This window comes from Anopheles merus, unplaced genomic scaffold (assembly GCF_017562075.2).
Source record: "Anopheles merus strain MAF unplaced genomic scaffold, AmerM5.1 LNR4000479, whole genome shotgun sequence".
In the NCBI taxonomy this organism is placed as follows: domain Eukaryota; kingdom Metazoa; phylum Arthropoda; class Insecta; order Diptera; family Culicidae; genus Anopheles; species Anopheles merus.
Window position 1 is genome coordinate 13,915 of NW_024428059.1, and position 22,751 is coordinate 36,665.

Consider the following 22,751-nt stretch of genomic DNA (forward strand, 5'->3'; position numbering starts at 1 on the left):
CGTTATGATGGAAACAAATGATGGACAGCTTCAAATTGCGTATACATGGCATGTTTTTATTTCATGTCTTCATGGCCAGTCCCTGGCCATGCTGCTATTTCATTTTAGATGTTTCCCATGATGTACTAGAATAAATCTCTATCTATATAAATTTCAACATCTCATGTCATGGTGTTTGTTGCCAGCAACCTCCATCATTTTCAACGAAATTTTGCCAATAACTTATTTTGGCATGAGAATGGGTTTGAAGACTTACAGAATGCGCAGATATTACACTGACCTTTATTTTATTGCAATATTCTAACTCTCATACAAGATTGTTCTTTTTGTTCCCATAACTTTGACATACGGTGTGAAGTGCAGTTTACACGTTAAAACCCGCTAGCAAACTCGAGCAGTTTGCAAGCCCGCACAAGGTTTCGCTATCGTGATAACTTTTTAGCACATTTTATAAAGAAACAGATATCTCCCGATACACGCGATTTTGGTACACGGTATTTTTTAAATTAAACAAATTGTACTCATAAGACACATCGAAAGTCAAATGCAAAATAACTTTCCCTTGGTTGAATTTTAAAAACCATTTTAAAAGGTACAGGTAGTCCTCGATACACGCCATACTCGCTATACGCGGTTTTGTTAATTTGACAATTTTTATACTAATATGATGCATCAAATGTCTGACTAAAAATAAATTCCCTTTTAGGCGATTTTGAAAAACCATTTTAAGTGAAACAAAATTGTATGTTTTGTTGAAATCAGATCAAATTACTATTTCAATTTCTAAAACCCACCCTTTCAAGCAGAGTGGTACCAAAATTAGCTATAATTTAAGCTTAAACATAAAAATTCGAGATACGCTATTGCCTCCTGTCCGCATAAATAGCGTACATCGGGGAATACCTGTATAAAATTGGAATTCTCAGTTGAAATCAGATCAAATAACAAATTAAGTGGCTTAAACCTACTACTTCAAGCAACATGATTTGCAAATTAGCTATAATTGAAATGAAAATCTCAAAACTCGTCTTACGCGAATATTCGAGATACGCGATGGCCTCCAGTCCGCATTAATATCATATATCGGGAAGTACCTGTATCTGGTATATGGTACATGGGTGCGATAAACTCTGTGTTAAAACAAAAACTCAGTGGTATACAAACGGATGATTGTCATAGCAGATTTGAATTTCATAAGGTAATTACGACCGATAAAAAGAATCGAAGCTTTGTGTTAAAGTCATTGTTATCATTTTAATCATTGTTTTTTACTCCTAACATTGCATATTCTACAATTTTTAATTAAAACGAGACATCAATTTTATCCCGTGTGAAACCAGATAATTCAACTTGTTATAAACATGTCGGACCCCTGATACCATAGTAGTTGAATATTTTCTCGGTTCCACCAGAGCAAACCGCTCAGAATGTTTTACACTTCAAACCGACGCCAGTGTTATATTTTCGATGATTTCTATGAATCTCGTCCAAGTGCATTAAAAAACATTCTAATATATTGTGGAAGTGGTTATTGACTAGGAAACATCAGAAATTTATCATATTTTGCTCTGAATTATATTAAAATTTGTCTTTTATTTTGTACCGTACGAAGGATACCAACATCTACAGGGTGGCATCGTAAAAGTGATACACCTATTCGAGTACCCCAGTATTGTGTTTTCTGACACTGTGTGTCAAAGTCATGGGCATATTTTGACAGCTTTATTTGTTTACTATTTCTCGTGAAAAACGTATACTTAGTTTTCATTTCAGTTTTCTCATATATTATAATGGATTCAAGTCGCGAACAAATAAAAATCTTGCATTTTCATGCATTGATAAACATGCAGATCAGGCAGAAACTATCTCAATTTAAGTCGATTATTCGTCTACCGGACCATCAAGCGATACGAGGAGACAGGCACAGTTGTTCCAAAGAAGAAACCGGGCAAAAAACGAAGCGTCGAGTCGGGAAGAAAAATGGCGAGTTAAATGAACATGAGTCACTTTTCCATGCAAAGCATTCTGAAAAAGGACCTTGGTTACAGAGCGTTTAAAAAGCAAAAAATTCACGGCTTAACCAGCAAAAATATTACCAAAAGGGTGACCAGGTCTCGCTTGTTGCTGAAGACGCACGCAGGCCACAACATCATCTTTGCAAACGAAAAACTGTTCACTCTGGAGGAAGCCTTGAATAAGCAGAATGATAGTATTCATGGAGCATGTATTCGGGACATAACAGCCGATAAAAGAACAGTCGAACGATATAAAAATGCGTCTGTTGTGATGGTTTGGGGAGCTATCTCGGCCAAAGGGAAGTTTCCGTTATTATTTATCGACAAAGGCGTGAAGATCAACAAGGAGTACATTGTAGAATACGTTCTTGAAGGACACTTGAAACCATACGCTTAGAAGCTTTTTGGCAACGACAGCTTTTGCTTCCAACAAGATTCAGCTCCAGCCAAAGGCTCAATAAGGCTTCGATCGTTCAGAAGTTGGGCAAGGACCATTTGCCATGTTTTATCATCGCAATGGCGCATGCATCGGAATGGCCTACGTCGTCTCCAGATTTAAACCCGTTGGACTTCGGCATATGGGGATACATGCTTAGAAAGTTAGGCGACATCAAACATTTGCATTTGGACCGATTCAAGAAACGGTTGTTAAAGATATGGGAGGAAATGCCGGATGAAGTTGTGCGTGCGGCCTGCAACGATTTCCAAAAGCGCCTTAGGGCGGTTATCAAGTGTAAAGGTGAAAGATTTGAAATAAATTAAGTGAAATGCATGTTTAGTACCAATAGAAGCTATTTAAATCGATTCCTAAGAGAAATCAAACCTGGTGTCAATTTTATTACAAAAACAAAGTGTATCACTTCTACGATGCCACCCTGTATAGTCATGTATCCAGACCATGAAACAAGTTCAAAACTAATGAAAACGTTTTTTTTTTTTGTAATAATTTGACGATTATAAAAGGAATCTTGAGTTTGTTCGGATTTTGAATCAAATCATCTGTAGTTTTAATCATGCGCTTGAAATTGTCAAGAATGTAAGTCAAAATATTGATGAATATTCATGAGATTTTACAATGTTTCGATTAAATTAATTAGAAACCATCATTTTTTTGCGATCATTAAGTGAGTTATACAGAGATTTGACAGATACCAATTGAAAAAGTATGATGATAGGAAAACCTAAAAAGGCAATAAAATAACTAAGTTTTAATACAATATGCTTTAAAAATATTAATAATCAAAGTAATATTTATGTTTACAAAGCATTCTGTAGGATTCCACGCTGGTTTAGAAGGACCTCGCAATTCGAATTTTCTATAAATGCAAAAATTTGGAAATTTGAAATATAAACCCGAAACCGGTAACAAGCATCAAGCAAGCATGAATATGTAAAAATTAATTCCAACTCCAAATTCTGTGCTGTTCACTGAATGCCATATATTTTCTTGGGATACAAACTTCATTTGGGATACTGGCTAAGCGTGCTCCGCGAGCGATGTTTCCGTTTTAATTTTTTACAATTGGTGATTGTTCCCCAGCTTTCGTTATCATACAAATGTTTCCCAGTTATTATCCAGGACAAACACCCTGGGATCTCATGAACACCCGCCCTCTACGTTACGCTAGCATTACACGTAACGCCTGTTTAGCGCAAACCCAAGCAGCATTTTTTTAACGCCTGGTTTTACCATCGTGGATAAGCAAATTGATAGATTATTAATCATGTCTTAATATTGATTATTTGTATGTGTTCTAAAATAACAATATAGAACACAAATAAAAAGAAGTTCAGGATTTTTATTTAAAATGAATACATTGATAATTTATGTGCATAAAAAAGTTATCACATAAATATTAACTTATTATTGTTCACATCAATTAGAGTTCTAACAACTTAAAGAAATGCTTTTAGAACAATTAAAAACATAGATATGGATTTTAGCATATGAAACTTATTTATTCATATGCCAATCTTTTGGTAAAACTAGAATATTGAACATTATAAAAGTATTTATCAACCTCGTTAAGAGCCCTTAAAAGCCCCTCGCACCCAAAACAATTATCTTTCAAAATGGCCATAAACGTAAACTTTATGAGCAGTTAATTTATTTCACAGGTTTAATTTATTTCCATATACTTTCAATATTTTATATTTTATACTTTGGCAATGTTACTCCAATTAAAGGCTTTGAGGGTTTTAATAACTTTAAACTGTAAGACTATTTTGTTTAATCATAGTGTTTAATGCAAATAAAAAATCTGTGTTTTACTTCAAATTTTAAAATTATATCACATTTCAATTGATTTACCCTAGAGCAAAAAGCTTATATTTTCATCAAATTGTTTAAAAATTCATTTGAGTAATGTACAGTGGTCGATCGCGAAGCTGACGCAACCTCTATAAAATGATGCTTGGGAATTTTAAAAGGCAAGTAACGCTTCTCCTTTGTAACGTAAAGGCTGAACCTTACTTTAACCAATTATTTAGATGGCGTTACTACTGGTTGCAGGGACTTTGATCACCACTAGATGGCGTTATTGAATGTGGAGTTGCACATGCGTTAGGGGCATTTCAATTTATTGTTTTTATTGGCATTCCTACATTGCTAATGAAAATATTGTTTAAAAAAATATTATAAAATGCTACATATATTTATATGGTTATTGAAATGAAGGGTGAAGGGAAACATTATTGAGTGTGTTTATTTATATGAATGTTCCTAATTTTTGGTCCACCTTTTTTAAAGCCATTTCTCACGTTTCCCGATATATTGAAATCCAAACTTTTGTGAAAACCTAGCCTTACCTCAACACACAACATTTTTCGACAACCAACACTTCCAACATTTTACCGTAGTTAACGATAAAACAGGTAAACGTGTCCTTTAGCGTTTCCAGAAAAAAAGGTCAACACACAGGTATCACTGCTTACATTTGCTATGGTAAAACCAACCCTCTTTACCAAGCTACCTGGAAATTTTTACACATCGCTTATGATATGCTGCATTTTTCAGAATTCGCAGGGTTAGAGAATTGAAAACAGTAAATGATGCTTTTTGTGCCCAAAGGAGGCAAATTTTTTCATTTACATTTTGTACACACTTTCAATCACGGTTCTATATTAGAAAATGTTCTTACTTCTGGTTGTCCCATATCAGCATGAATCAAATAAAATGTCTTTGGCAAAGTTATTTGTCGCCCTGAAAAGGACGGTTTTGGGTTTGAGATGAAAGAAGCTTTGTCGCACAGTTTAAGCCTTCTTTTCGGTCTTCTTGGGCAGCAGCACGGCCTGAATGTTGGGCAGCACACCACCCTGAGCGATGGTCACTCCGGACAGCAGCTTGTTCAACTCCTCGTCGTTGCGGATGGCCAGCTGCAGATGACGCGGGATGATGCGCGTCTTCTTGTTGTCACGGGCAGCGTTTCCGGCCAACTCAAGCACTTCAGCGGCCAAGTATTCCATGACGGCTGCCAGATACACGGGCGCTCCGGCACCGACGCGCTCGGCATAGTTACCCTTGCGCAGGAGACGATGAATACGGCCAACGGGGAACTGAAGACCGGCACGATTGGAACGGGACTTTGCCTTTCCCTTTACCTTTCCTCCCTTTCCACGGCCAGACATGGTTAGATTTTATTGGGGAACGTTTGTAAGGGATCACGAACAACACGATGTTCTCTTTGATAAGGGTCTTTTTATAATGGAGCAATCTCGACCCGACCGATGCTTATATAGCAGCTTATTCGTGCTGCGCGATACTCGTTTGGAATTTTTCGAGCTGCACGATACGTATCCTCTCTCACGGCCCGTTATAAGCGATCGGAGAGCTCGGATTTTTTCTAGAACGCAATCACCCCTTGAATCGAACACATCGTGTCCCAGTGTTGAGTGAATTTTTCGGTCGAAATGGCACCCAAAACCAGTGGAAAAGCTGCGAAGAAGTCTGGCAAAGCCCAGAAAAATATTTCCAAGTCCGACAAGAAAAAGAAGCGCAAGACCCGCAAGGAAAGCTACGCTATTTACATCTACAAAGTGTTGAAGCAAGTCCACCCGGATACTGGCATCTCTTCGAAGGCCATGAGCATCATGAACAGTTTCGTTAACGATATCTTCGAACGCATTGCTGCCGAGGCATCCCGCTTGGCGCATTACAACAAGCGTTCGACGATCACGTCCCGCGAAATCCAAACCGCTGTTCGTCTGCTGCTGCCTGGTGAGCTTGCCAAGCACGCCGTCTCCGAAGGAACGAAGGCTGTCACAAAGTACACCAGCTCGAAGTAAGCCACTGAAATGATTGGCTTCTTTACATGAACGTCTCTTAAATCGGTCCTTTTCAGGACCACAAACCACATTCAAACAAAGAATTATCCTTCATTTCATCCGCAATGGTTGGAAGCGTTTTCCGAAGTGAAATTGTAAATGAAGTTTCGTGTATCATGATTTATGCATAGAAATCGTTTCGTTCGTTGTATGAAAATCATTTTTTTATTTAAATTTTCCTCGCGCGTACGAGGATAATTTATCGACAAAGCAACCACTTGCAGCTTATGTGTCGTGAGTTAAATGTTGTAATAGATTTGTTCGATTTTAATGTTGCTTTATAAGTATTGAAGGATCGTTTTCGTATATGTTTGCATTTTCGTGCCCATGAGTAACAGGTAAGCTGTTTGTGTCGAACATTTGTTGTAAAATATATAGTCATACTATTCGTTCATGGTTTGTTGTAAGCTGCGATGTTGGTAATAAAGTCGTAGGCAATATCGATGGAAATATAGTATTGGTAAATATTCCCAAAATCCTCAGCAGCCTTATAAAAAGCGAAACTTTGTCAAGAAAAAGTTAAATTACCTCCCATAACGATGATTGTTTGAAACGAATATTCCCAGTTTTCATGATTATCTCGTACAAACAAAACGACATACGCGTTAGCTTACATTCACATGTACCATTTCAAAATGAAAATCGAAAGAAAATTCTTGATATGTTCAACAGTATTGGTGGTCCTGAAAAGGACCGTTTTGAGAAGGAAATGTCCCGTTGAGACAGGGACTGCTTCCGGATGCATGGACGATTTAGGCACGCTCTCCGCGGATGCGACGGGCCAGCTGGATGTCCTTGGGCATGATGGTGACGCGCTTGGCGTGGATGGCGCACAGATTCGTGTCTTCGAACAGACCAACCAGGTACGCCTCGCTGGCTTCCTGCAGCGCCATCACGGCTGAGCTCTGGAAGCGGAGATCAGTCTTGAAGTCCTGGGCGATCTCACGCACCAAGCGCTGGAAGGGCAGCTTGCGGATGAGCAGCTCGGTCGACTTCTGGTAGCGACGGATTTCTCGGAGGGCCACCGTTCCCGGACGGTAACGATGCGGCTTCTTCACTCCTCCGGTGGCCGGGGCACTTTTACGAGCAGCCTTGGTGGCCAGCTGCTTGCGAGGAGCCTTACCTCCAGTCGATTTACGAGCGGTTTGCTTGGTACGAGCCATTTCACTGCGGGAGCGTAGGTTTCGTTGAGCACGGAGCAAACTTGTTTCTTTAACAAAAGTTGAACGTTGAATGAGGAAACTGCTCGAACAACAGCTCTATTTATGCGCTTTTCAACCCCTATTTTCTCTCATCTTAAGAGCAAGAGGGAATGCGTGGATGAAAAAGTATAAATAGGGACGTTGAGCTCGAAAACGCTCATTCGTGATCGTCAATTTAAAGTGTGAACATCGTGCACGTACAATCCTGTGCTCATCATGACTGGAAGAGGAAAGGGAGGAAAAGGTCTGGGTAAAGGAGGAGCCAAGCGTCACCGAAAAGTGCTGCGGGATAACATCCAGGGCATTACCAAGCCCGCCATCCGCCGTTTGGCTCGGCGCGGAGGAGTGAAACGTATTTCCGGCCTCATCTACGAGGAAACCCGTGGCGTCCTGAAAGTGTTTCTGGAGAATGTGATCCGTGATGCGGTCACTTACACTGAACACGCCAAGCGCAAGACCGTCACTGCTATGGATGTGGTGTATGCTCTGAAGCGTCAGGGCCGTACTCTGTACGGTTTCGGAGGTTAAATTCAACGTGCTCTCACAAACCTCCAAATGGAGTCTCAAATCAAACGGTCCTTTTCAGGACCACAATACATTACTCAAGAGCTGTGTCTTTCGCAACATTCAACAATTATTATTTGAGAAAAAAGTTCTATGATATATTACTCGCATAACAAGCACTCACACTGCTGCATATTCAGTGCATTTACATTCAATGGTGTTTTGTAAATCTGTTTTTTTAACTTATACCTATGCGTTTGAAGCTTACATAAAAGCGACGATTGAAGCGTTTGTTTAAAGAAATAATTTTTATTTATTTTTTTATATATTGATTTATTTTATATTTTCTAATAAAAATATTTTCTTTTTCAGGGCAAATCTCGCATCCTCTTGAAGCAATAATCGCCGCGTGGAGCATACCGTTTTTTGCATCAGCTCAAATCTGACCAACACATGCGCATCGTTCATTGATACTTGCGATAACTCATCAAAAGAAGAAAAACGGGTGAAAAAAACAACACTGTTCACATGAGGTTTGTGAATTTATTATACAGCAACAGCTAACAGCGTCAATGCTGCCTTTGAATCCGTAAATCACTCAATGCTAATTTCAAAACTATCAAGCTACGGAGTAAATAGGGCGCTAGTTCATTTGCTCTCTTGTTATTTAAGTGATGAGCATATTACAGTGAATATTTCCTCCTCTCTATCTGCACCATTCACCAACCCGTCCGGGGTTCCACAATGCAGCATTCTCGGCCCTTTTCTTTTTAACATTTTCATAAATGATGTTATTCACGTTATGCCGGATTGCGAAAAATTGTTTTATGCAGGTGATATGAAAATGTTCCTACCGGTATCAGATCAAACCAATTCTTTAACTCTTCAAATCTGTTTAACTTGATTTAACGCGTTGTGTAATTCCAATTGTATGCGTCTCAACATATCAATATGTTCTGTTACATCCTACACTAGGAAAAGATTTCCCATTATTTGCGAATATAAAATTGATGATAGATCAAAGCCGCGTAAAAATGTGATTCATGATTTAGGCGCTCATGTAGATAGCAGACTAACGTTATAGAACCACTATAAAGCAATACTTTAAAAAGCTTTCCGTTTGTTAGGATTCATTTTGCGTGTTGAGAAAGACTTCAAAGATCCATTCAGTAAAAATGCTGTGTATTGTGCAATTGTCCGTCCTACCTAAGAATTTGCTAGTATTATTTGGACACCGACATAGCAACATTTAAAATATCAAATATTCAACGAATTAAATTCGACGTAATGTTTGGACTATACTCGAACATCTTTTATACACAAACTTGTTAGCGGAACTTTTTTTAATAAATAGAACTTAGTCGAATGACAATAACCGTTTTTATTTATAACTTTTCATTATCATAAAGAATCATTGGGTCATATCTTTAAAAAAGCTTATTATTTTTGTTCAAACTAGGTCTTTTCTCATTATTGCATACAAATAATCAATATTAAGACATGATTAATATTCTACCAATTTGCATTTCTATGATGGTAAAACCAGGCGTTAAAAAATGCTGCTTGGGTTTGCGCTAAACAGGCGTTACGTGTAACGCTAGCGTAACGAAAAGGGCGGATGTTCATGAGATCCCAGGGTGTTTGTCCTGGATAATAACTGGGAAACATTTGTATGATAACGACAGCTGGGGAACAATCACCAATTGTAAAAATAAAACGGGAACATCGCTCGCGGAGTATCGCTTAGCTAGTATCGCAAATGAAGTATCCCAAGAAAATATATGGAATTCAGTTAACATCCTAGATGTTGGAGGTTGAGTTAATTTCTACATCTTTATATCATCCTGCTAGCAAATCTTGCATAAAGTATTTGGCGGGTAGCTCTTGCTTGACACTTGTTAACGCTCTCTGGAGAATATGGTAAATTTGAAAATTTTTGCTCTTATAAACAACTCAAGTGGTGAGATTTATCTTTTCTAAGACGCAATAATTCATAATGCTTCGTAAACTAAAATATAATTTAGAATTTTTATTTATTTATATAAACTTTGCACCGAAATAGCGTTGAATTGCAACTACTTTAATCATTTTTGGCAATTAATATTGTTTTACTTATGCAATTTCAATTGGCAAAACTATTGTTTTAATCACAAACCAATCGCAAACCTAGTACATTTGATTAAAAAATCAAGATTCTCAATTATTTTACTCGAAACAATTTTAAATATCATTAATCTGCATGGAAATTTTGATTCGTTTCCTGGACAGTTTCGAGCTCATGTTTCATATTGCAAACGATTTGATACATATTCCGAACAGGCTTAAGATTCCTTCAAAAATCTTCAAATTAACACACAATACATATTTCAGTTTTTTCAAAGTCTGATGATATAAACTGTTTTAAGGTTTTGATGCTCGAACAATGAAGGAATTGAGGCAATGATTTGTGTGTACGCGGAAATGGGTTTAGTGTAATCAAAAATAAAGAAAAGAAATAGAATATATAGAAACGAAAAAACAAATTTGTTGAAAAGAAGCTTATTGTCAATATTTTTTTTATCGATGCCGAAAGTTTTCAAGCTCACATAAGCTTACATAACATTCTCGTTTCTATAAATAATGCTATAGAACAGTGCTAACAAAAACGCATTGAAAGGCATAATAAGTTTAACTGTCAATCAACCAAATAAATAAACAACATAACATAAACTGTGGATGCGTCTCACTAAGCTATCTAAAAAAGACCGTAAATTGTTATAAAAGATCGTTATATCCAACATTAGTCGATCTTAATTATATGTTGAATAAAGTTCTGGTCCTTAACATTCTTATTGGGGCCTGAAAGTTCTATTTATTAAAAATGACGGGCCTTCGAAAGATCCGCTAACAAGTTTGTGTATAAATAAGCACTTCTTGCTTCTATGTTGCAGAGGTTCTAGTCCAAATAACAGGTGCCTTGTACGGTAAGAGGGACAAACAGAATTACGAGACGTCGGGAGATGATAAAACCTTGAACGAGTAAGCTTGCGTTGAACCGATTCTAGCCTATATTTTAAATGTTGCTATGTCGGTGTCCAAATAATACTAGCAAATTCTTAGGTAGGACGGACAATTGCACAATACACAGCATTTTTACTGAATGGATCTTTGAAGTCTTTCTCAACACGCAAAATGAATCCTAACAAACGGAAAGCTTTTTAAAGTATTGCTTTATAGTGGTTCTATAACGTTAGTCTGCTATCTACATGAGCGCCTAAATCATGAATCACATTTTTACGCGGCTTTGATCTATCATCAATTTTATATTCGCAAATAATGGGAAATCTTTTCCTAGTGTAGGATGTAACAGAACATATTGATATGTTGAGACGCATACAATTGGAATTACACAACGCGTTAAATCAAGTTAAACAGATTTGAAGAGTTAAAGAATTGGTTTGATCTGATACCGGTAGGAACATTTTCATATCACCTGCATAAAACAATTTTTCGCAATCCGGCATAACGTGAATAACATCATTTATGAAAATGTTAAAAAGAAAAGGGCCGAGAATGCTGCATTGTGGAACCCCGGACGGGTTGGTGAATGGTGCAGATAGAGAGGAGGAAATATTCACTGTAATATGCTTATCACTTAAATAACAAGAGAGCAAATGAACTAGCGCCCTATTTACTCCGTAGCTTGATAGTTTTGAAATTAGCATTGAGTGATTTACGGATTCAAAGGCAGCATTGACGCTGTTAGCTGTTGCTGTATAATAAATTCACAAACCTCATGTGAACAGTGTTGTTTTTTTCACCCGTTTTCCTTCTTTTGATGAATTATCGCAAGTATCAATGAACGATGCGCATGTGTTGGTCAGATTTGAGCTGATGCAAAAAACGGTATGCTCCACGCGGCGATTATTGCTTCAAGAGGATGCGAGATTTGCCCTGAAAAAGAAAATATTTTTATTAGAAAATATAAAATAAATCAATATATAAAAAAATAAATAAAAATTATTTCTTTAAACAAACGCTTCAATCGTCGCTTTTATGTAAGCTTCAAACGCATAGGTATAAGTTAAAAAAACAGATTTACAAAACACCATTGAATGTAAATGCACTGAATATGCAGCAGTGTGAGTGCTTGTTATGCGAGTAATATATCATAGAACTTTTTTCTCAAATAATAATTGTTGAATGTTGCGAAAGACACAGCTCTTGAGTAATGTATTGTGGTCCTGAAAAGGACCGTTTGATTTGAGACTCCATTTGGAGGTTTGTGAGAGCACGTTGAATTTAACCTCCGAAACCGTACAGAGTACGGCCCTGACGCTTCAGAGCATACACCACATCCATAGCAGTGACGGTCTTGCGCTTGGCGTGTTCAGTGTAAGTGACCGCATCACGGATCACATTCTCCAGAAACACTTTCAGGACGCCACGGGTTTCCTCGTAGATGAGGCCGGAAATACGTTTCACTCCTCCGCGCCGAGCCAAACGGCGGATGGCGGGCTTGGTAATGCCCTGGATGTTATCCCGCAGCACTTTTCGGTGACGCTTGGCTCCTCCTTTACCCAGACCTTTTCCTCCCTTTCCTCTTCCAGTCATGATGAGCACAGGATTGTACGTGCACGATGTTCACACTTTAAATTGACGATCACGAATGAGCGTTTTCGAGCTCAACGTCCCTATTTATACTTTTTCATCCACGCATTCCCTCTTGCTCTTAAGATGAGAGAAAATAGGGGTTGACAAGCGCATAAATAGAGCTGTTGTTCGAGCAGTTTCCTCATTCAACGTTCAACTTTTGTTAAAGAAACAAGTTTGCTCCGTGCTCAACGAAACCTACGCTCCCGCAGTGAAATGGCTCGTACCAAGCAAACCGCTCGTAAATCGACTGGAGGTAAGGCTCCTCGCAAGCAGCTGGCCACCAAGGCTGCTCGTAAAAGTGCCCCGGCCACCGGAGGAGTGAAGAAGCCGCATCGTTACCGTCCGGGAACGGTGGCCCTCCGAGAAATCCGTCGCTACCAGAAGTCGACCGAGCTGCTCATCCGCAAGCTGCCCTTCCAGCGCTTGGTGCGTGAGATCGCCCAGGACTTCAAGACTGATCTCCGCTTCCAGAGCTCAGCCGTGATGGCGCTGCAGGAAGCCAGCGAGGCGTACCTGGTTGGTCTGTTCGAAGACACGAATCTGTGCGCCATCCACGCCAAGCGCGTCACCATCATGCCCAAGGACATCCAGCTGGCCCGTCGCATCCGCGGAGAGCGTGCCTAAATCGTCCATGCATCCGGAAGCAGTCCCTGTCTCAACGGGACATTTCCTTCTCAAAACGGTCCTTTTCAGGACCACCAATACTATTGAACATACCAAGAATTATCTTTCGATTGCTATTATGAAATGGTACATGTGAAGGCAAACTAACGCGTATGTCGTTTTGTTTTTACGAGATAATCATGAGAACGGGGAATATTCGTTTCAAACAATCATCGTTATGGGAGGTAATTTAACTTTTTCTTGACAAAGTTTCGCTTTTTATAAGGCTGCTGAGGATTTTGATGATGTTTACCAATACTTCATTGCCATCTATATTACCTATCACTATATTACCAACATCGCAGCTTACAACAAACCATGAACGAATAGTATGACTATATATTTTACAACAAATGTTCGACACAAACAGCTAAACTGTTACTCATGGGCACGAAAATGCAAACATATACGAAAACGATCCTTCAATACTTATAAAGCAACATTAAAATCGAACAAATCTATTACAACATTTAACTCACGACACATAAGCTGCAAGTGGTTGCTTTGTCGATAAATTATCCTCGTACGCGCGAGGAAAATTTAAATAAAAAAATGATTTTCATACAACGAACGAAACGATTTCTATGCATAAATCACGATACACGAAACTTCATTTACAATTTCACTTCGGAAAACGCTTCCAACCATTGCGGATGAAATGAAGGATAATTCTTTGTTTGAATGTGGTTTGTGGTCCTGAAAAGGACCGATTTAAGAGACGTTCATGTAAAGAAGCCAATCATTTCAGTGGCTTACTTCGAGCTGGTGTACTTTGTGACAGCCTTCGTTCCTTCGGAGACGGCGTGCTTGGCAAGCTCACCAGGCAGCAGCAGACGAACAGCGGTTTGGATTTCGCGGGACGTGATCGTCGAACGCTTGTTGTAATGCGCCAAGCGGGATGCCTCGGCAGCAATGCGTTCGAAGATATCGTTAACGAAACTGTTCATGATGCTCATGGCCTTCGAAGAGATGCCAGTATCCGGGTGGACTTGCTTCAACACTTTGTAGATGTAAATAGCGTAGCTTTCCTTGCGGGTCTTGCGCTTCTTTTTCTTGTCGGACTTGGAAATATTTTTCTGGGCTTTGCCAGACTTCTTCGCAGCTTTTCCACTGGTTTTGGGTGCCATTTCGACCGAAAAATTCACTCAACACTGGGACACGATGTGTTCGATTCAAGGGGTGATTGCGTTCTAGAAAAAATCCGAGCTCTCCGATCGCTTATAACGGGCCGTGAGAGAGGATACGTATCGTGCAGCTCGAAAAATTCCAAACGAGTATCGCGCAGCACGAATAAGCTGCTATATAAGCATCGGTCGGGTCGAGATTGCTCCATTATAAAAAGACCCTTATCAAAGAGAACATCGTGTTGTTCGTGATCCCTTACAAACGTTCCCCAATAAAATCTAACCATGTCTGGCCGTGGAAAGGGAGGAAAGGTAAAGGGAAAGGCAAAGTCCCGTTCCAATCGTGCCGGTCTTCAGTTCCCCGTTGGCCGTATTCATCGTCTCCTGCGCAAGGGTAACTATGCCGAGCGCGTCGGTGCCGGAGCGCCCGTGTATCTGGCAGCCGTCATGGAATACTTGGCCGCTGAAGTGCTTGAGTTGGCCGGAAACGCTGCCCGTGACAACAAGAAGACGCGCATCATCCCGCGTCATCTGCAGCTGGCCATCCGCAACGACGAGGAGTTGAACAAGCTGCTGTCCGGAGTAACCATCGCTCAGGGTGGTGTGCTGCCCAACATTCAGGCCGTGCTGCTGCCCAAGAAGACCGAAAAGAAGGCTTAAACTGTGTGACAAAGCTTCTTTCATCTCAAACCCAAAACCGTCCTTTTCAGGGCGACAAATAACTTTGCCAAAGACATTTTATTTGATTCATGCTGATATGGGACAACCAGAAGTAAGAACATTTTCTAATATAGAACCGTGATTGAAAGTGTGTACAAAATGTAAATGAAAAAATGTGCCTCCTTTGGGCACAAAAAGCATCATTTACTGTTTTCAATTCTCTAACCCTGCGAATTCTGAAAAATGCAGCATATCATAAGCGATGTGTAAAAATTTCCAGGTAGCTTGGTAGTGAGGGTTGGTTTTACCATAGCAAATGCAAGCAGTGATACCTGTGTGTTGACCTTTTTTTCTGGAAACGCTAAAGGACACGTTTACCTGATTTATCGTTAACTACGGTCAAATGTTAAAAGTGTTGGTTGTCGAAAAATGTTGTGTGTTCAGGTAAGGTTAGGTTCTCACAAAAGTTTGACTTGGCCAATTGATTGGGAAACGTTGAAAATGGCTTTAAAAAAGGTGGACCAAAAATTAGGAACATTCATATAAATAAACACACTCAATAATGTTTCCCTTCACCCTTCATTTAAATAACCATATAAATATATGTAGCATTTTATAATATTTTTTTAAACAATATTTTCATTAGCAATGTAGGAATGCCAATAAAAAACAATAAATTGAAATGCCCCTAACGCATGTGCAACTCCACATTCAATAACGCCATCTAGTGGTGATCAAAGTCCCTGCAACCAATAGTAACGCCATCTAAATAATTGGTAAAAGTAAGGCTCAGCCATTTACGTTACAAAGGAGAAGCGTTACTTGCCTTTTAAAATTCCCAAGCATCATTTTATAGAGGTTGCGTCAGCTTCGCGATCGACCACTGTACATTACTCAAATGAATTTTTAAACAATTTGATGAAAATATAAGCTTTTTGCTCTAGGGTAAATCGATTGAAATGTGATATAATTTTAAAATTATTATTATTATTAATATTATTATTATTATTATTATTTATTTAATCTTCAACGGGCCGTATGGCCTAATTAAGATGTAACAGTTCAATTGAGAAAAAAAATACATAGCAAAAATAAGATTTACATCGCAATTCACTGCGGCCACGGCAAAAGCCGGAGACGTTCCTTGAAGCACTGAGTTGAGATGTCGAAGTCGAAGCAATCCGAGACAGTGTTGAAGACAGCCGACATGCGGAACATAGGGTCAGACCGACCAGCACTGGAGCGGGGTTGAGCGAGCCGTAGAGTTTCTCTAGACCTAAGTGTTCGGGATGGTGCATAGATATCGACTCGATGCAACAAAGGCGATGAGTCGATAGAGCCATTTAGCAATCCAGCGATGAAAGAGCACTGTGCATTGCGTCTTCTAACCGAAAGAGGTTCAAGGCCTAGAAGACGGCACCGCGCAGCATACGGAGGAAGATTATTGCGATCCTGCCAGGGAAGTAGGCGTAGGGCATATCTCGTGAGCTTACGTTGAATCACCTCGAGTCGAGCAATTGAAGAAGCGGTAGTTGGGCTCCAGACTACGCACGAATATTCCAGAACCGAACGAACGATGCAGTTGTACACAGCTTTGATGCACATGGGGTTGCGGAATTCATTAGTTGTCCGGATAACCACGCCAAGTAATTGATTTCCTCTGGCTACAACGTCATCGATATGCTGTTTAAAGTTCAAACTAGAGTCAAGCAGAACGCCCAGGTCTTTGGCATGATTCTGTCGATTAACTGCAGTGCCGTCCATGAAGTAGGTCCCAGTCACTGGGCTCCTGCATCGACTAAAAGACACACAGTAACATTACTCGATGCAGATAGTCAGTCCATTACGCTTGCACCACGAACAGAAAATTTCGATGCAGTCTTGCAGGAATGTACAATCACCTGTGTTGTGAATAGGCGCAAAAATGTTTGCGTCGTCAGCAAACAGACTGATACTGTCGGGAGGTAAAGCCAGGGTAACATCGTTGATAAACAATATGAAGAGAAGCGGGCCAATATTGCTTCCTTGTGGCATTAGAAGTAAATTAGAAGTAAAACACAGATTTATTATTTGCATTAAACACTATGATTTAAGCAAAATAGTCTTACAGTTTAAAGTTATTAAAACCCTCAAAGCCTTTAATTGGAGTAACATTGCCAAAGTATAAAATATAAAATATTGAAAGTATATGGAAATAAATTAAACCTGTGAAATAAATTAACTGCTCATAAAGTTTACGTTTATGGCCATTTTGAAAGATAATTATTTTGGGTGCGTGGGGCTTTTAAGGGCTCTTAACGAGGTTGATAAATACTTTTATAATGTTCAATATTCTAGTTTTACCAAAAGGTTGGCAAATGAATAAATAAGTTTCATATGCTAAAATCCATATCTATGTTTTTAATTGTTCTAAAAGCATTTCTTTAAGTTGTTAGAACTCTAATTGATGTGAACAATAATAAGATAATATTTATGTTAAAAAAATTTTATACACATAAATTATCAATGTATTCATTTTTAATAAAAATCCTGAACTACTTTTTATTTGTGTTCTATATTGTTATTCTCTCATTATTGCATACAAATAATCAATATTAAGACATGATTAATAATCTACCAATTTGCTTATCTACGATGGTAAAACCAGGCGTTAAAAAATGCTGCTTGGGTTTGCGCTAAACAGGCGTTACGTGTAACGCTGGCGTAACGTAGAGGGCGGGTGTTCATGAGATCCCAGGGTGTTTGTCCTGGATAATAACTGGGAAACATTTGTATGATAACGACAGCTGGGGAACAATCACCAATTGTAAAAATTGTATCCCAAGAAAATGTATGACATTCAGTTAACATTCTGGATTTTGGAGGTTGAGTTAATTTCTACATCTTCATATCATCCTGCTAGCAAATCTTGCATAAAGTATTTGGCGGGTAGCTCTTGCTTAACACTTGTTAACGATCTCTGGAGAATATGGTACATTTGCAAAATTTTGCTCTTATAAACAACTCAAGTGGTGAGATTTATCTTTTCTAAGACGCAATAATTCATAATGCTTCGTAAACTTAAAATATAATTTAGAATTTTTATTTATTTATATAAACTTTGCACCGAAATAGCGTTGAATTGCAACTACTTTAATCATTTTTGGCAATTAATATTGTTTTACTTATGCAATTTCAATTGGCAAAACTATTGTATTAATCACAAACCAATCGCAAACCTAGTACATTTGATTAAAAAATCAAGATTCTCAATTATTTTACTCGAAACAATTTTAAATATCATTAATCTGCATGGAAATTTTGATTCGTTTCCTGGACAGTTTCGAGCTCATGTTTCATATTGCAAACGATTTGATACATATTCCGAACAGGCTTAAGATTCCTTCAAAAATCTTCAAATTAACACACAATACACATTTTTAGTTTTTTAAAGTCTGGTGATGTAAACTGTTTTAAGGTTTTCAGTTGAGGCAATGTTTTGTGTGTGCGCGGAAAAGGTTTTATTGTAATCAAAAATTAAGAAAAGAAATAGAATGTATAGAAACGAAAAAAAATGTACTTTTTGAAAAGAAGCTTATTGTTATTATTATTTTTATCTACTCCGAAAGTTTTCAAGCTAACATAAGCTTATATAACATTCTCGTTTCTATAATAAATGCTATAGAACAGTGCTAACAAAAACGCATCGAAAGACATAATTAGTTTAACTGTCAATTAACCAAATAAATAAACAACATAACATAAACTGTGGATGCGTCTCACTAAGCTATCTAAAAAAGACCGTAAATTGTTATAAAAGATCGTTATATCCAACATTAGTCGATCTTAATTATATGTTGAATAAAGTTCTGGTCCTTAACAATCTTATTGGGCCCTGAAAGTTCTATTTATTAAAAAATGACGGGCCTTCGAAAGATCCGCTAACAAGTTTGTGTATAAATAAGCACTTCTTGCTTCTATGTTGCAGAGGTTCTAGTCCAAATAACAGGCACCTTGTACGGTAAGAGGGACAAACAGAATTACGAGACGTCGGGAGATGATAAAACCTTGAACGAGTAAGCTTGCGTTGAACCGATTCTAGCCTATATTTTAAATGTTGCTATGTCGGTGTCCAAATAATACTAGCAAATTCTTAGGTAGGACGGACAATTGCACAATACACAGCATTTTTACTGAATGGATCTTTGAAGTCTTTCTCAACACGCAAAATGAATCCTAACAAACGGAAAGCTTTTTAAAGTATTGCTTTATAGTGGTTCTATAACGTTAGTCTGCTATCTACATGAGCGCCTAAATCATGAATCACATTTTTACGCGGCTTTGATCTATCATCAATTTTATATTCGCAAATAATGGGAAATCTTTTCCTAGTGTAGGATGTAACAGAACATATTGATATGTTGAGACGCATACAATTGGAATTACACAACGCGTTAAATCAAGTTAAACAGATTTGAAGAGTTAAAGAATTGGTTTGATCTGATACCGGTAGGAACATTTTCATATCACCTGCATAAAACAATTTTTCGCAATCCGGCATAACGTGAATAACATCATTTATGAAAATGTTAAAAAGAAAAGGGCCGAGAATGCTGCATTGTGGAACCCCGGACGGGTTGGTGAATGGTGCAGATAGAGAGGAGGAAATATTCACTGTAATATGCTCATCACTTAAATAACAAGAGAGCAAATGAACTAGCGCCCTATTTACTCCGTAGCTTGATAGTTTTGAAATTAGCATTGAGTGATTTACGGATTCAAAGGCAGCATTGACGCTGTTAGCTGTTGCTGTATAATAAATTCACAAACCTCATGTGAACAGTGTTGTTTTTTTCACCCGTTTTCCTTCTTTTGATGAATTATCGCAAGTATCAATGAACGATGCGCATGTGTTGGTCAGATTTGAGCTGATGCAAAAAAACGGTATGCTCCACGCGGCGATTATTGCTTCAAGAGGATGCGAGATTTGCCCTGAAAAAGAAAATATTTTTATTAGAAAATATAAAATAAATCAATATATAAAAAAAAATAAAAATTATTTCTTTAAACAAACGCTTCAATCGTCGCTTTTATGTAAGCTTCAAACGCATAGGTATAAGTTAAAAAAACAGATTTACAAAACACCATTGAATGTAAATGCACTGAATATGCAGCAGTGTGAGTGCTTGTTATGCGAGTAATATATCATAGAACTTTTTTCTCAAATAATAATTGTTGAATGTTGCGAAAGACACAGCTCTTGAGTAATGTATTGTGGTCCTGAAAAGGACCGTTTGATTTGAGACTCCATTTGGAGGTTTGTGAGAGCACGTTGAATTTAACCTCCGAAACCGTACAGAGTACGGCCCTGACGCTTCAGAGCATACACCACATCCATAGCAGTGACGGTCTTGCGCTTGGCGTGTTCAGTGTAAGTGACCGCATCACGGATCACATTCTCCAGAAACACTTTCAGGACGCCACGGGTTTCCTCGTAGATGAGGCCGGAAATACGTTTCACTCCTCCGCGCCGAGCCAAACGGCGGATGGCGGGCTTGGTAATGCCCTGGATGTTATCCCGCAGCACTTTTCGGTGACGCTTGGCTCCTCCTTTACCCAGACCTTTTCCTCCCTTTCCTCTTCCAGTCATGATGAGCACAGGATTGTACGTGCACGATGTTCACACTTTAAATTGACGATCACGAATGAGCGTTTTCGAGCTCAACGTCCCTATTTATACTTTTTCATCCACGCATTCCCTCTTGCTCTTAAGATGAGAGAAAATAGGGGTTGACAAGCGCATAAATAGAGCTGTTGTTCGAGCAGTTTCCTCATTCAACGTTCAACTTTTGTTAAAGAAACAAGTTTGCTCCGTGCTCAACGAAACCTACGCTCCCGCAGTGAAATGGCTCGTACCAAGCAAACCGCTCGTAAATCGACTGGAGGTAAGGCTCCTCGCAAGCAGCTGGCCACCAAGGCTGCTCGTAAAAGTGCCCCGGCCACCGGAGGAGTGAAGAAGCCGCATCGTTACCGTCCGGGAACGGTGGCCCTCCGAGAAATCCGTCGCTACCAGAAGTCGACCGAGCTGCTCATCCGCAAGCTGCCCTTCCAGCGCTTGGTGCGTGAGATCGCCCAGGACTTCAAGACTGATCTCCGCTTCCAGAGCTCAGCCGTGATGGCGCTGCAGGAAGCCAGCGAGGCGTACCTGGTTGGTCTGTTCGAAGACACGAATCTGTGCGCCATCCACGCCAAGCGCGTCACCATCATGCCCAAGGACATCCAGCTGGCCCGTCGCATCCGCGGAGAGCGTGCCTAAATCGTCCATGCATCCGGAAGCAGTCCCTGTCTCAACGGGACATTTCCTTCTCAAAACGGTCCTTTTCAGGACCACCAATACTATTGAACATACCAAGAATTATCTTTCGATTGCTATTATGAAATGGTACATGTGAAGGCAAACTAACGCGTATGTCGTTTTGTTTTTACGAGATAATCATGAGAACGGGGAATATTCGTTTCAAACAATCATCGTTATGGGAGGTAATTTAACTTTTTCTTGACAAAGTTTCGCTTTTTATAAGGCTGCTGAGGATTTTGATGATGTTTACCAATACTTCATTGCCATCTATATTACCTATCACTATATTACCAACATCGCAGCTTACAACAAACCATGAACGAATAGTATGACTATATATTTTACAACAAATGTTCGACACAAACAGCTAAACTGTTACTCATGGGCACGAAAATGCAAACATATACGAAAACGATCCTTCAATACTTATAAAGCAACATTAAAATCGAACAAATCTATTACAACATTTAACTCACGACACATAAGCTGCAAGTGGTTGCTTTGTCGATAAATTATCCTCGTACGCGCGAGGAAAATTTAAATAAAAAAATGATTTTCATACAACGAACGAAACGATTTCTATGCATAAATCACGATACACGAAACTTCATTTACAATTTCACTTCGGAAAACGCTTCCAACCATTGCGGATGAAATGAAGGATAATTCTTTGTTTGAATGTGGTTTGTGGTCCTGAAAAGGACCGATTTAAGAGACGTTCATGTAAAGAAGCCAATCATTTCAGTGGCTTACTTCGAGCTGGTGTACTTTGTGACAGCCTTCGTTCCTTCGGAGACGGCGTGCTTGGCAAGCTCACCAGGCAGCAGCAGACGAACAGCGGTTTGGATTTCGCGGGACGTGATCGTCGAACGCTTGTTGTAATGCGCCAAGCGGGATGCCTCGGCAGCAATGCGTTCGAAGATATCGTTAACGAAACTGTTCATGATGCTCATGGCCTTCGAAGAGATGCCAGTATCCGGGTGGACTTGCTTCAACACTTTGTAGATGTAAATAGCGTAGCTTTCCTTGCGGGTCTTGCGCTTCTTTTTCTTGTCGGACTTGGAAATATTTTTCTGGGCTTTGCCAGACTTCTTCGCAGCTTTTCCACTGGTTTTGGGTGCCATTTCGACCGAAAAATTCACTCAACACTGGGACACGATGTGTTCGATTCAAGGGGTGATTGCGTTCTAGAAAAAATCCGAGCTCTCCGATCGCTTATAACGGGCCGTGAGAGAGGATACGTATCGTGCAGCTCGAAAAATTCCAAACGAGTATCGCGCAGCACGAA

The 22,751-nt window shown here is 39.2% G+C and overlaps 10 protein-coding genes across 10 annotated transcripts; 4 read left to right on the forward strand and 6 right to left on the reverse strand.

Annotated features, from left to right (window-relative positions):
• Positions 1–5,099: 5,099 nt before the first annotated feature.
• LOC121602506 (histone H2A) lies at positions 5,100–5,702 on the reverse strand. The gene has a single exon (XM_041931270.1). It carries the CDS (start codon positions 5,640–5,642, stop codon positions 5,268–5,270), a length of 375 nt encoding a protein of 124 aa, XP_041787204.1. The 5' UTR covers positions 5,643–5,702; the 3' UTR covers positions 5,100–5,267.
• Positions 5,703–5,877: 175 nt separating this feature from the next.
• LOC121602509 (histone H2B) lies at positions 5,878–6,410 on the forward strand. Its single transcript, XM_041931273.1, has one exon. It carries the CDS (start codon positions 5,925–5,927, stop codon positions 6,297–6,299), a length of 375 nt encoding a protein of 124 aa, XP_041787207.1. The 5' UTR covers positions 5,878–5,924; the 3' UTR covers positions 6,300–6,410.
• A 637-nt stretch (positions 6,411–7,047) lies between these two features.
• LOC121602503 (histone H3) lies at positions 7,048–7,554 on the reverse strand. Its single transcript, XM_041931266.1, has one exon. The coding sequence runs from the start codon at positions 7,499–7,501 to the stop codon at positions 7,091–7,093; it is 411 nt and encodes a 136-aa protein (XP_041787200.1). The 5' UTR covers positions 7,502–7,554; the 3' UTR covers positions 7,048–7,090.
• A 161-nt stretch (positions 7,555–7,715) lies between these two features.
• On the forward strand, positions 7,716–8,124 carry LOC121602513 (histone H4). Its single transcript, XM_041931276.1, has one exon. The coding sequence runs from the start codon at positions 7,757–7,759 to the stop codon at positions 8,066–8,068; it is 312 nt and encodes a 103-aa protein (XP_041787210.1). The 5' UTR covers positions 7,716–7,756; the 3' UTR covers positions 8,069–8,124.
• A 4,145-nt stretch (positions 8,125–12,269) lies between these two features.
• On the reverse strand, positions 12,270–12,678 carry LOC121602512 (histone H4). Its single transcript, XM_041931275.1, has one exon. The coding sequence runs from the start codon at positions 12,635–12,637 to the stop codon at positions 12,326–12,328; it is 312 nt and encodes a 103-aa protein (XP_041787209.1). The 5' UTR covers positions 12,638–12,678; the 3' UTR covers positions 12,270–12,325.
• Positions 12,679–12,839: 161 nt separating this feature from the next.
• Positions 12,840–21,474, forward strand: LOC121602514. Its single transcript, XM_041931277.1, has 5 exons — positions 12,840–13,300; positions 14,770–15,120; positions 20,465–20,663; positions 20,752–20,770; positions 20,932–21,474. The coding sequence occupies exons 1-5, from the start codon at positions 12,893–12,895 to the stop codon at positions 21,419–21,421; spliced, it is 1,467 nt and encodes a 488-aa protein (XP_041787211.1). The 5' UTR covers positions 12,840–12,892; the 3' UTR covers positions 21,422–21,474.
• Positions 13,984–14,516, reverse strand: LOC121602507 (histone H2B). The gene has a single exon (XM_041931271.1). The coding sequence runs from the start codon at positions 14,467–14,469 to the stop codon at positions 14,095–14,097; it is 375 nt and encodes a 124-aa protein (XP_041787205.1). The 5' UTR covers positions 14,470–14,516; the 3' UTR covers positions 13,984–14,094.
• LOC121602504 (histone H2A) lies at positions 14,692–15,637 on the forward strand. The gene has a single exon (XM_041931268.1). It carries the CDS (start codon positions 14,752–14,754, stop codon positions 15,124–15,126), a length of 375 nt encoding a protein of 124 aa, XP_041787202.1. The 5' UTR covers positions 14,692–14,751; the 3' UTR covers positions 15,127–15,637.
• Positions 20,388–20,796, reverse strand: LOC121602510 (histone H4). Its single transcript, XM_041931274.1, has one exon. The coding sequence runs from the start codon at positions 20,753–20,755 to the stop codon at positions 20,444–20,446; it is 312 nt and encodes a 103-aa protein (XP_041787208.1). The 5' UTR covers positions 20,756–20,796; the 3' UTR covers positions 20,388–20,443.
• Positions 21,475–22,101: 627 nt separating the features above from the next.
• On the reverse strand, positions 22,102–22,631 carry LOC121602508 (histone H2B). Its single transcript, XM_041931272.1, has one exon. It carries the CDS (start codon positions 22,585–22,587, stop codon positions 22,213–22,215), a length of 375 nt encoding a protein of 124 aa, XP_041787206.1. The 5' UTR covers positions 22,588–22,631; the 3' UTR covers positions 22,102–22,212.
• Between the last annotated feature and the right edge of the window lie 120 nt (positions 22,632–22,751).

Excerpts from the sequence above, each read along its gene's own strand:
- LOC121602509 (XM_041931273.1), top strand. The coding sequence starts at position 5,925 with ATGGCACCCAAAACCAGTGGAAAAGCTGCGAAGAAGTCTGGCAAAGCC.
- LOC121602513 (XM_041931276.1), top strand. The coding sequence starts at position 7,757 with ATGACTGGAAGAGGAAAGGGAGGAAAAGGTCTGGGTAAAGGAGGAGCC.
- LOC121602504 (XM_041931268.1), top strand. The coding sequence starts at position 14,752 with ATGTCTGGCCGTGGAAAGGGAGGAAAGGTAAAGGGAAAGGCAAAGTCC.
- LOC121602512 (XM_041931275.1), bottom strand. The coding sequence starts at position 12,637 with ATGACTGGAAGAGGAAAGGGAGGAAAAGGTCTGGGTAAAGGAGGAGCC.
- LOC121602510 (XM_041931274.1), bottom strand. The coding sequence starts at position 20,755 with ATGACTGGAAGAGGAAAGGGAGGAAAAGGTCTGGGTAAAGGAGGAGCC.
- LOC121602507 (XM_041931271.1), bottom strand. The coding sequence starts at position 14,469 with ATGGCACCCAAAACCAGTGGAAAAGCTGCGAAGAAGTCTGGCAAAGCC.
- LOC121602503 (XM_041931266.1), bottom strand. The coding sequence starts at position 7,501 with ATGGCTCGTACCAAGCAAACCGCTCGTAAATCGACTGGAGGTAAGGCT.
- LOC121602506 (XM_041931270.1), bottom strand. The coding sequence starts at position 5,642 with ATGTCTGGCCGTGGAAAGGGAGGAAAGGTAAAGGGAAAGGCAAAGTCC.
- LOC121602514 (XM_041931277.1), top strand. The coding sequence starts at position 12,893 with ATGGCTCGTACCAAGCAAACCGCTCGTAAATCGACTGGAGGTAAGGCT. Across the intron at positions 13,301-14,769 it reads GCATCCGCGGAGAGCGTGCC|GGAGGAAAGGTAAAGGGAAA; the intron begins TAAATCGTCCAT and ends GGCCGTGGAAAG. Across the intron at positions 15,121-20,464 it reads CCAAGAAGACCGAAAAGAAG|AGTACGGCCCTGACGCTTCA; the intron begins GCTTAAACTGTG and ends GAAACCGTACAG.
- LOC121602508 (XM_041931272.1), bottom strand. The coding sequence starts at position 22,587 with ATGGCACCCAAAACCAGTGGAAAAGCTGCGAAGAAGTCTGGCAAAGCC.